Raw genomic sequence first — 12532 nt, 5'->3', positions numbered from 1 at the left:
GCCTCTCTACATCTATCAGGACAAAGAGGGGATTAAAAAAAACAAACAACAAAAAAAAACGATTCACTATGTGGCTGAGGATTATAAGGTTCTGGTGTGGTTACAACTAACACAACTAAAACATACCAATTTGACACAAAATTAACCACAGTAAATTATCAGTCCAAGGTAGATTTCCCTATACCACCCAGATGCTTCTGGACTTCTTATCCAGTGGGTCTTTACAAAAAACTATTTTTTTTCAAAAAACTATTCGAAATTTACCTTATGAATAGCATAATTAGAAGCCAGTTTTAATAAAAGATCAAAACACTATTTGGATTATAATGATCTTCCCCATATTTGGTGTGAAAGTAGTTATCTGAGCTTACTAGTTACTCATTTTGTCAATTTCCTTAGGTAAGAATTATAACAGGAAAAAATTTCTCACCTGCAGCAACTGGCCAGGATGGAGAGAGCCCAGGAAAGGAGAGGTATGACAGTAAACAGTTTCTCCATATTTACAATCTGGAGCCCCAGGATCTTTTCCAGGTTTCTATAAGGAACACAATAGACCCAGTCACTACCAAAGAATATAATCAATAAACCTGCAAAAATAATTCATGAACTTCAAAAGATACCATTTTTTGTTCTCAAGAAATTTATAGTATAAAAAATGCAAAATATATGTTCACAGATTATAACTAGATATTGAACTATAGTTGTATTAATAAAGATTTTCTGAGCAGAGACTCACCCGCTTATAATAGTTTTTTATCTTGGTTGCCATGCCAACCTGCATCATTAACGGTCCATTTTCCTCACTGTACTCTGCTAGAATAAGATCTCCATCTTTGCCTGTGAGGTCCTGAGGGGTGCGCATAAAAAACATCTCTCCGCCACCTGAAGCTTGCCTCTCTTGTTCTCTCATCTGCCCAGAACAAAGAGATACAGTCCAGCTCTTCATAAAATAGACATTGACATAGTTCATTTCAAGACAATTAACACCAAGAACAATTTACCTTGCCTTTTCAATTTCACTGAAAAGAAATTTCAAACGCATGAACATTTATTATCCCACATCCTAGATACAAATGTTTATATTTTGCTATGTTTTACCTATAACGATCTCTCTACAGATTTTGCTGAACCATTTTTGAAAGTTGCAGTCATCATGACACTTCACGCTTAAGTATTTTCACATGCATCTCCTAAGAATAAGGATATTCTCCTAAATACCGACAGCATTCTATCACATTTGAAAAAATAAACAATAATTCCCTAATATCATCTAATAGCCAGTCCATTTCCCCAATTAATACTTTAATGTTAACTTTTATAACTTTTTTTCTAACTAGGATTCAATCATACCTTAGCCTTCTTTTTTATGTGCTTTAGCAAGGGTTGGACTGAGTGAGGACCTGGCTGAGACAGTGCCCCAAAGGAGTACTTCTTCAGAGCTGGGCGATGGAATTGTCGGAGTTTGATGGGCCCCATATGGGTGGGAAAGAAGGGCTGCCGTAATTCCACAGCAGGAATTGAGTGCTAAGACAGAAAATACAAGGATTCAGATTAAAAACAACTCCAGCCCAGGCAAGATTGACTCATATGCCCCAATAAAACAAAGCAGTGGTTCCCATCATCCACAGAAAAAATACTTTTACCTGAATAATATTTCCTCCAAAAGTGCCTCGAAGACCCTGTTGCTTGGGGTAGTAATATTCATCATTGGAGAGATTCCATGGATCTTTCACTTCTGGCTGAGACATGTTCTAATGACAGGACATCAAATAAACCTTAGTCAGACTTCCCTTCTCGGTTACTTTTCTTTGTTCTTCTAAATACTTACACCCTTTTCCCTTCACAGACCTGCTGTGGTTCCTCCTTGATGACTCCTGTTTTCCCTAAGAGAATTCGACTCTTCTTCAGAGATGATTCCTTTTTACTCTCCTTGGAGGGGGAGTTAGGCGTGGCTTCTTCCTTCTCATCAGGAATTTCTGAGGATGAAACAAAATCACTCTGGAGTTGCTCTCTCTGAAGATTCACCTTTCTACTGATGCCCTTGCAGTTCTGAACCAGATCTCTTACCCCACCCCAAACCATTTCTACTCCATGATTCACTCTAACCAAACTATACCCCATGACATATGAAAAGTACTACTTTCCAACATTTCTACCTTGTGTCTTCCCTAAACAATACATAAATATCAGAAACTGGCCACAACTTTGATCTCTCAAACTGCTACATAGAAGCTTCTAGATTTGACCTTCCCAAAACTTTTTATTCCTGCTCCTTGACATTAGCTGCAAGCTGTCAATTATGAAAGAGAAATATTGGTCCCTGCCAGTATCATACCCAAAATGAGATTCTCATCATTGGGATCAAGTGTTAAAACAGGAGGCTCCAACAGCCGGGGCATGGCCTGAGCATCCCAAATGATGTTGTCCTCCCAACGTCCATATACCAGCTCCTCATTGTCAATGGGAAAGATGGAGTACCAAGGCTTATCATCATCCAGAGTGGCTGTAAAACCTAGTCAAAACAGAACACTCAATAGCAGACAAAACATTTATGTTCCTTTCAATCATGATTCTAGCAAAGGGAAAAAGAGCAAATGTTAGTAAATCATGTGACTGAAAAGTTACTTGTGGTACTGAACAGAAACAGTAGAGTATATTTCTCATTTTAATAAAATATTGCAGACAAAAAGTGTTCACTGCAGTATTTTTGTATTAGTCAAAACATTAATGACCAAATAAGGGACTGGTTAAATTATGGTAATAAATAATATGGTAAAATATGCTAATAATAATAGTAAATAAATTAGAAATATAATCATTTTTGGTAAATTATTAAAACATCCATATAAGAATACTATACAACCAATAAAGCATTTATATAGAATGGAAAGAAGGAAAAAATTTTTCTTAGACTTAAAAATAAAAGACATTTTCCTCCAAATTATAAAAGTAATCCAGGTTAGTTAAGAAAAATTTAGAAACTAGAGAAAGGTATAAAAAAGAAAACTGAAGTTTGTGATATTACAAACCAGAAATAACCACTATGTACCCCATAGTATATATTCTTTTAGTCAGCTTCCCACATTTATATAGGTGTTTTTTTTTCATTTACACAAACAGGATATTCAATATATTACTTCAAATTGTTTCCATTTAAAATGAGCTTCCCATGTCATTAAACATTTTTGTGAAGAACTTTGAATGACAAAGAATATTTATGTTAAGAGAAAAGCACAGCATACAAAACTATACCTACAGAGATAAGTTTACCTACATAAACAAACAGAAAACAGAAAATCGAAAACAAAATACACCAAAAAGTTAAAAGGTAATCATCTCTGGATAGGATTACCAGTGATTTTTGATACTGTATTACATTTTCAAAGTTTTCTACATAGCATACGATTTTTGTGCATATTTAAGGAGAGAAAAAGCAAACTCTAGAATGGTAAAGACAAAGAGGCTTTGGAAACAAAAATAAACTATAAAGATAAAGAATTATTAAAGTTCAGAAAGATCTTTAACTTCCAAGTGTTTTTCACATTTTTCTAATGGTGATTCCCATCCTAGCTCATTAGTATAAAAAAACTATTACAGACCAGAATCAGAGTTCAGATCCAAAACATTTCACTATACCTCAGCAGCAGCAAAGCTCACAGCTAAGCCCACTTAGGATTATTGAGATGCAGGGCAGTGTGCTGGACACAGCTGGCAAGGAAGCATACCTTGCTGAACATTGTAAGCCATGGCATTTCTAGTCATGCTGGAAGGAAGCCAGCCTGCCAGGCTTGCACGCTGAGGTTTTGTCCCTTTGTGTTTGACATCCTCCCCATCCCAGATGATATCATCCTCCCAATGCAGTTGTGTCACCATCAGGAAGTTTTCATCAGCCAGAAGATCAGTGCCACTGCTTTCCTCAAATTTCCTAAAGTCCTGTAGAAGCAGGAAAGGAACAACAAATTCCTGAATGGTCATGGGTCAAAGTTCCCACTCCAAATCCCACATCAGATACATCAAATATGGACCTTGACTTGAAAGAAAAACCTGATAATGAAGGGGTATCTGCCTCTTCATACTCCTAGTCTAATATACCACTCATTTCACAAACAGAATTCTTACAATGGGGCCTATTTGCCAGGGTTATATACCATACCAAGCAAAAGGCTAAGACACATAAATTTCCCACCAAAGAAACCCTACCCAGTATCTTCCCAATTGAAAAGTAAAGTAAAACTGATAGGACCTTCGTTACCCTGATTCTTTTATTACACACACTAGTGTTGCTTACCTCTATCATTCTACCTTTTATCACAGGTTCGTGTTCCATCTTTCTCAGTTTGAAGCCATAATCAAACCCACTGCCATCTTCAGGGACACCCAGCATATCATACCACAGTCGGGCAGGCCCATAACGCCACTCAGCTACTCTTGGTTTGGTATCTGTCACTTTATCTATATCTCCAGTAGACTGGGAAAACTTAGACTCCACAGGAGCCATCATTGTGATCTGCAACAGAAGAAGTAGAAGGGGAAGAGGCTTTCCTAACCACAGGTGTCCTAAGAGGAGTCATAAGGATACTTCTTGAACGGAACTGGAGTTAGAATACAAACAATGAAGGTTTATCATGGCACACTGCCTATCATCTAAACTTTCTTATTCACCAATGTGTATATTACCATTTGCCTCCCCCCAATATTTTTCTATTACAATAGAGAAGGGACAGCCATGGGATTGAACCCATCATTACTCATTGATAATCAGCACAGCACTCAGCCTGCTAAGATGTTATATCCAATTTAGACATGAACTAGGGAAAACTTTTTTGTCCCCTCATAAATCTTAATCCCAGGTCTATTTTGCCTACTTCATCATCAGAGAGACACTGCTCTGGAGGTGGTGGTGGTGCATAGTCGTAGATCCATAAAGACTTCTGGTTGACTTCTGATTCTACTGAGCACTCCACCTCCTGAATCTGTTCTTCCTGTATCAGCTCACGGTGCTTCTTTTTCCTCTTTCTCCGAGCACTCCGCCAAACAGATGGGACATTCTTTCCTGGTCCAAAAAGACGTAAGAAGCGTAACACCTAAAACACAGAACATTTTACTGTATCAGAGATTCATGGAAATTCCCTTGAGGGGTCTATTCAACTGTCAGAGAGGGATTAAAGAGTGCTGAATTCAGATTTAAAACATCTATCCAAAAAGTAAAGAAGTGTCCCTTAATAATTTGGACTAGTTCTTTTAAGACAAAAAGACAATTTATAGTGAGAACTATATAAATCACATGCAACTTTTTAAAAAGACCTGATACAATGTCATTGAATAGGGAAACCTTTAAATGTTATCCATTCTATATTCAGCATTTTAACAACAGAATTCAGTATTTAGAAGAGGTCAGTGATTTTCAATATAGATATTCTCCATAGAAAGTACCTTGCCAGGCCGAAATTCTGGGAAAAGTTCTGTGACACTCGGCAACAGCTTGGTGGCATCATGCTGCATAATCCCAGCCAGTGGTAGGGTCAGCTTTCCATCCTCAGATTCTGCCTGTGTTGCTTCATGAGGTCCCATCTCAGATTCTGAGTCAGAGGAACTACTGAAGTCCACTTTCTCTGAGGCCAAAGAGGAAGGGGCAATGATGGAGGGCAAGATGATGCCTTCTCCATCTTCAGACACTGCAACAAGGAAGAAAAACCCCCTTGGCATGTAACTGTGAGCTTATTTCCTCAAATTCAGCCAACACTGACTCCAGGTACTGTGCAAGGCTCAGTGGCAGGGGATATAGTTCCAAGCACCCAAATTACTAGTAGTATGCAACCCAGAAAATTCATTCCAACTCAGCATCACCCACCATCCCCAACTCACCTTGTACCTGGTACCCTAGGGTTGTGATGAGAGAAAACAAACACTATTACTACATTTACTACTTTCTGTAAATATGTCAGGCTCAAGTATTATGACCAATAGGAAATTAATAGAACACTTTTATACCAGACAAACCTTACCATGTCTAGTTCAGGGACCCATAGCTGGAAAAAACTTTAAGTCCACAAGATAATGAAATTATTTAGCATAAAATAAGAACTATGACATAAAGTTAACCAATGCTATTTAGCCTGCAGACTAAAAAGAAATGACTTAAAGCTCTAATAGAAATTTAGGTTAACATAAACCTCAAAATATAGGAAGATCAAACACACTGCTCTTCCCAATCTACTGTTGCAGATACAGAAATAGGTGAGAGGATCCCTGAAGATCCTGCCTTTGAAACCTCTGAACCTGATAGCTAGCTCTATATGATCCATACACATTATTGGGTGCCTTCCCTATTTAACTATTTATTTTCAAGAGACTCATCTAAACAAGTAGTTCCCAAGTACCATTATGCAGATCAGTTGCTTCAGAAATTACTCTGGAAATGCCTTGAAATTCCTGGGGTCTACCCCAGATCTTCTAAATCACACTTTCCAGGGGACAATCAGAAATCTGCATTTTTAAAAAGACCCGCGGTAATTCTGACAGGCAGGCAGATTTGAGAACCACCGACCCAAACATTTTCTTGAATGCATGCTAAAATACTGCTGTCAAACGTTCTAAAAAGTAAAACTTCCCTTTAATATGGAAATTTAAAAATTGTATGAATCACTTCTGGAAGTTATAGCCTTTACCAGCAGCTTAATTTTAACAGCCCCCCTATGTGTGTCAAAGCCTAGATTTAGGAATGGAACTTGTTACCTAGACAAAAGTAGACTGTCTCTGCTTACCACCAGTAATAGCATCCTGGTCCTTATCCTTCTTTAATGGTCCTGAAGGTGGAGGTGGAGGAGGCATCAACTTGTAATCCATGTCTTCACAATCAGCATCATAATCATCATCATCACATTCTACCAAAAACAAGGTGATCTCAATATCCAGAATGTCAGAAAATAACCCTGAACTCCCTTGTCACTCAAGATTTTAAAGTATCACATGAAGCACTATACAAATTCCTTAAAAACACACAGAAGATGCAGCTTCTGCCTTTAGAAAGAGATGATGTGATATCACCAAATGCTGTAACACTATATACAATTCATATTGGTGAAGGAGCTCACAAGAATTGCTTGAAACCTTTGCTCCTGCTCCTGATCAAATCCTATGTTATTTTTTATTTTCACCCTGATCAATCTCATAATTGAATTTAACATTCTCTGTTGGTTTCCTTAAAGACAGGACTTTCTTCTCACCTCCCAAATCTTTGACACATTTTTTTCTGTCTACCTTCTACAGTTTATTATTCTCTTCAAGGGCATCTCAACACTTGATCCTGAACACTCTACTTTTATTCCTCTACATACTTCTCCATTCCCTTTTCTCAATAATCACCTTTTCCAGATTTAACCCAAATCTATGTCTTGCCCTGACATACCCCTTGCACAATTGCAACACATGTTCTGCTGCCTAAAGAACCTTCTCACTCAGATATTCAAACTGCATCTCATATCACACTAAAATATTCTTCACCTCTTTTAAAATCCTTTTGGTCATTATATACCACCTCCATTCTCATTTCCTGAGCTTATAATTTTAGTCTTCTTCACCAATCTCTTACCAACACACCTTTTCTAATCAATCATTAATAGTCATTATAGCAGTGTCCATTTATTGAGCTCCCATAATGTGCTAGGTATTTGTAGCCATTTTATCTATAATCCTCCCAATGCAACAATGTAGAATTATTCTGAGATACAGAAGTTAAGCAACTTAGGATCATATGGTCTTAAGTGACAAAGTCAGAATTCAAGTCTGGTCTAATAACAGAGCCTATACTCTTTCAAACACATTTCCTCACTCACCAAGCCCACTGATCCTTTATCAGCAACTCTCAAGCTTGAGCCTGCCTATCATTTTCCCATACTGTCACTCTACTCTAGTCCTTGATACATCCAGCCTGCAAGAACAATCTCCAAGTAACTCTGCCCCTTTAGCCTTTTTCTAACCAAATCCCCAAAGTATCAACTATCACTTTTCATTTTCACTTAGGAAGGCGACTAACATTAACAGAGATCTATCATGACACTGTATTATGAAGGTGACTTCACACCACTGATAACGATCTTAAATCTCCCCACCAAAAGCCCTATTATTAATGAGGTAGGTATTATCACCTTTATCGCAGACAGAAAAACTGAGGGATTATTACAAATGAGAAGTCCAAATCTCAGAGAATAAGCAACTTTCCCAGGGGCAAATTAAATATGGAGTTGGGATTTGAACCTACGATATGCTGACTCCAAAGTCCATTTTCTTTTCATTATACCACACTACCTCTTACCTAACAATCTATGTTGGTTCACAATCCTTTAGGGCCGTGGTCGGCAAACCGCGGCTCGAGAGCCACACGCAGCTCTTTGGCCTCTTGAGTGTGGCTCTTCCACAAAATACCACGGCCTGGGCGAGTCTATTTTGAAGAAGTGGCGTTAGAAGTTTAAAAAATTGGTTCTCAAAAGAAATTTCAATCATTGTACTGTTGATACTTGGCTCTGCTGACTTAATGAGTTTGCCGACCACTGCTTTAGGGCATCAATTCCCAAGTAATACATACAAAAAGGTGCCATCAAATTGTTCTATCCTTGGTTCTTGCAGTGTTTTCCATCCCTTTCAAGAAAATCTGCTGGTCAAATTTCCATACACACGATTTCTATTTTCAAACCTTTAGACAAGCCATGTTTCCAAGCCAATATGCCCTGCTGCTTCCTCTCCATCAGACCTTGTCTTTCAAAATTTTACTTAAAATTCACCTTAGTGAGGCCTTTTCTAATGACCTCCACCCACTTCCAATTATTCCAAAGAAACACCCTTGGAAATCAAGCAGTGTGAAGAGGCCAATGCCAGGGAAGGAGGAAGCTAAGAGCATAAAGGCATCCTCAGAGGACAAAGCAACTTAGAAAAGAACATGTCAGCATCATCTTTCCCAGGTCAGCTCATAAAATCCAACTAGGAAACCCCCACCTACCCTCTTCCTACCATCCCTAGCCAAGACAATAAATCCACCTGAAAAGTACATCATCCTCTAAAAGTCAAGCTGCTACCACCTTTCCCTTAACCTAAGTCAGGATGCTCAAAAATAATAGTTACAGCCTAGCCAGTGTGGCTGTGGCTGAGCATCAACCTATGAACCAGGAGGTCACGGGTTCAATTTCCAATCAGGGGGTATGTCTGGCTTGTGGGCTGGGTCCCCTGTGTGGGGCATACAGGAGGCAGCCAATCAATGATTCCCTCTCATCACTGATGTTTCTATCTCTCTCTCTCTCTCCCTTCCTCTCTAAAATCAATAAAAAATACGTATTTTTAAAATAACAATTATGCTATTTGACTAAGCTATTTTGGCAGCTCCTCAAAACTAAATATAACACTCTATACAGAAACATGAGTTTGTAGCTGATTTGTCTTATGATGAATAACTTTGCTTTGCACTCATTTATCCCACCTTCCCGAAATGATAACAATATCCCTGAAGGTAAGTCTGTAGTTTCTATTTTTCTGGGTTACTCCTTCTATCTGTGGTGCAGTTAATTCTCTTTATACAAGCAGCATTCAAATCCATTAACTGGCCCTGAAGAAACTAAATTCAAATACTTACTAAGGTTTTATCTACCTTTCTCAGCAGCCTGAAATCTAATTCAAAGAAGTGGACAATGAGCAACTTCATATAAAATTTTCAAGGAGGAAGAGGTAGTGTGGGGCTGACCTAGGTTCTAGACCACAGAACTGAGCTTAAGGTCAGAATATGGATCTTATTATCTTTGTACCACGCTGTCCATCACAGTTTATAGCACATGACAGCTGTTCAATCAAAGTTTAATAAATTGAGTTGCTGAATTACTCCAGGTCTGCCACTAGCTAACTGTATAACTTTTGATAAAGTTCCACATTTTATTAAAGTTCTCTAATATTCAAGTTTTGCTAATCTATGATGAGGTTAAGAATAAGTAATCACTAAGACCCCTTCCAACTCTGACATGATTCTATAATGCAGCATGTTACATATGTGGTAAGCATTAAGTGCTTTGTGGAAGCATACAGGTAGTAAGTGACTAACAGAAGTTGAGTCAGCAAATACATGCGCTCATTTATATGACACTGTAGCCTTAATCCTTCCTTAAGGACAAAGACTGAGTTTAAATAGGATCTAAAACAGTGCCGTGAACGCTTTAGTGACTAAAATACCAGATGATAAAAAGCAAAGTATTATCATCCTTACTTGGCATTCCTCAAGAATTTGGGATTAATCAGTATGAGAAATGAAAGCCTGACTATGGTGACATACTGTGCCCCAGAACTGAGCTCAAAAAGGGAGAGAAGCAGAACAAAAGCACAGAGGGCGAGAACAATGACAGAAACCGTGTAGAGACACAAAGTGGACCCAACATCAAGAAAATGCCCTGGGATGCTCCGATGAGGACACCAAAGAATCACCTGCTTGGCAAAGGAGCTGCAAGCTCCCCATTGTCTGGTGGTATCTTCGACTTTCGTCCTCGGCTACCTCGCTGATGTCTGAATAGTCCACAGCATCTTCCGTGCTCCTGATCCATCCTATAAATGATAGCGGGAGGGCAGAGCTCAACCCAGAGCAAGTGACTCTCCGCCCCTTAGGTGATTCCCAAGGAAAAGCACATGGACGGGAAGTGGCCGGCCTCCTCCCCCGCCTTGCTCCCCATGACCCACTTCACCTTCATCATTTACCAGAGCACCGTCATTCCCAGTCAATTCTTCATTGGCCGTGAGTTCAGTGATCAGGCTGCCCAGCCCCAAAGCCCCCAAGCCTGCCAAGTGCTTCTTACACTCCTGAAAAAGGACAGCACCAGAGTGGAGGACAACAGCTCAACGCAAGCTTCCCACACCCCGAGGCTGATCTCCCCGCTCTGCGTAACTATAGACACACAAGAAACAGGGCTCTGCTGCATCCATCACATTCAAGTCTGGAAGGGAAATCTTCCTTCCACTACGCTCCACGCCGATCAGACCTTTATGAACATCCGCCCGGTTTCACCACCACGTTTTATAGTAACATAAGAAAAAAGAACGTAAAAGAACCGCCGCCAAAACGAAATGAATGGAACAGTAGTCCCATGCATAAACACGAAGGCAAGCGAGGTCATGTGGGATCACAGAAAACGAGGCGGGAACTTTTTCTTGCTAACGTGTGTGTGTGGGGGGGGGGGGGGGTTTTGCAGGGGAGGAGGAATATCAGTCTATATTTCCTCCGAGATAAAATGAACCAAAACAAGTAACTGAGTTTCCGTTGGGCACGGGAAACAATTCCATGGATGTCAGGGGAAACCGGGAAAACTTCCCAGCGGGCGCACTGGGGCCACAAAAGGGCCGCCCCGGAGAGTGTGAGCATTCACCGTCCTCAGAACCGGGGCCTGAACCACGCGATCTGTTGCGGGTTCTGTCCGGTCCTCCAGCTCAGAGCCACGGTAGTGCAGCCATGTCAGAAAGCAGGCGATTTCAAGAATCCCCAGGTTCTCATAGCAACGGTTTGAAAACAACTTCCCTAGAAACTGAGCTATTTTTCCTCCTGCCTGGGCAGGAAAGTTGTTTCCAAAGCCACCCACATCAGCACCCCCGCACTTACAGGGGCTCACCTGCCATTCTCTCTGCTCCCCACCCTCGCCCGAAACGGAGCCCTGCACTGTTACTGCACGCTCCGCCAGGCTGGCATCTGCTTGGCGATCCCGCTCCTCTCACGCCCCATCGCCCTCTGTTCTCGGGCCCTGAGCACCCTCTGCTCTTCTCCACTTCCTCTCCTTAGTCGCACCACTCCCAGACCTAAGCCCACGCCAATCCCCTCACATCGTCCAAGACGCTTTCCCCCTCCAGCTGCCCGGCTCCATTGATGTTGCCGAAAAGGAATCCAGTTAAAGAAAATGGGCCGCCCCCAGAAGAATCTTCGTCGCTGTCCGTGTCTGACATGATGGCGGCCGTGGTACCCGCAGAGGCTGCGGGAACCAGCAAACCCCTGTTTGGACCCATGTACCGGATATACGAACATTAGTCGCACAGAAGTGACTCAAGGTGCTCCCTGACCTTACCCGCCCCTACCGGAAACGGAATAAGGGGGGAGGGGAAAAACCCGGAAAGACCGGTTTTCCTACAAGAAAGTAGAATTGGTGTTACTACTTTACTAACGGCTTTTGATTCGACCGCACACGATCAGGAGGCTGGGTATGTAGAAAGCGATTGGCCAAGGAAAATGTTTGGTCCTGCCCCTTATGTTTACCTGCGCAGGAGCGTTCTCATTGCTGCAGATCTTTCACCAATCGGGAGGAGCGGCCTGGGTCACGTGGCTACGTCAGGTCAGTACCCGGAAGTAAGGCTGAGAACCGGCGACGTTCTATCTGCTGTAAGTGGCACTGTGCCGGAGGTGCCTTTGTAAGTTGGTTTTTGCCATTTCCCCACACAAATGGATTTTTCTCTCCGTTTTATTTAGGGGAATGTGAAAGTAAAGCATGAGTAAAGTGAGCAGCCGACCCTTTACCTAGCTAGA

The 12532-nt window shown here is 40.8% G+C and overlaps 1 protein-coding gene across 5 annotated transcripts in view; it reads right to left on the bottom strand.

Annotated features, from left to right (window-relative positions):
• The window catches only part of TAF1 (TATA-box binding protein associated factor 1), a 106536-nt gene extending 94505 nt beyond the window's left edge, over nt 1–12031 (bottom strand). For 2 of the 5 annotated variants that reach the window (XM_084869405.1, XM_084869403.1), the window contains exons 1-14: nt 11839–12030; nt 10713–10827; nt 10459–10575; nt 6765–6884; nt 5434–5675; nt 4866–5084; nt 4289–4507; nt 3726–3933; nt 2336–2512; nt 1849–1976; nt 1644–1751; nt 1351–1524; nt 737–910; nt 431–535 (exon numbers count right to left, since the gene is read on the bottom strand). In XM_084869405.1, coding sequence (XP_084725531.1) covers nt 431–535; nt 737–910; nt 1351–1524; nt 1644–1751; nt 1849–1976; nt 2336–2512; nt 3726–3933; nt 4289–4507; nt 4866–5084; nt 5434–5675; nt 6765–6884; nt 10459–10575; nt 10713–10827; nt 11839–12018 — 2286 coding nt within the window. In that variant the 5' untranslated portion in view covers nt 12019–12030. Of the gene's footprint in view, nt 1–430; nt 536–736; nt 911–1350; nt 1525–1643; nt 1752–1848; nt 1977–2335; nt 2513–3725; nt 3934–4288; nt 4508–4865; nt 5085–5433; nt 5676–6764; nt 6885–10458; nt 10576–10712; nt 10828–11838 lie in introns of those variants that run through there. The other 3 variants (XM_084869407.1, XM_084869404.1, XM_084869406.1) reach the window with 3 other exon arrangements.
• Nucleotides 12032–12532: the final 501 nt, after the last annotated feature.

The sequence above is a fragment of the Pipistrellus hanaki genome (genome assembly GCF_964339955.1).
Source record: "Pipistrellus hanaki genome assembly, chromosome: X".
NCBI lineage: Eukaryota > Metazoa > Chordata > Mammalia > Chiroptera > Vespertilionidae > Pipistrellus > Pipistrellus hanaki.
The sequence above is the reverse complement of the archived record's forward strand: the minus strand, read 5'-3'. Positions and strand labels throughout refer to the sequence as shown.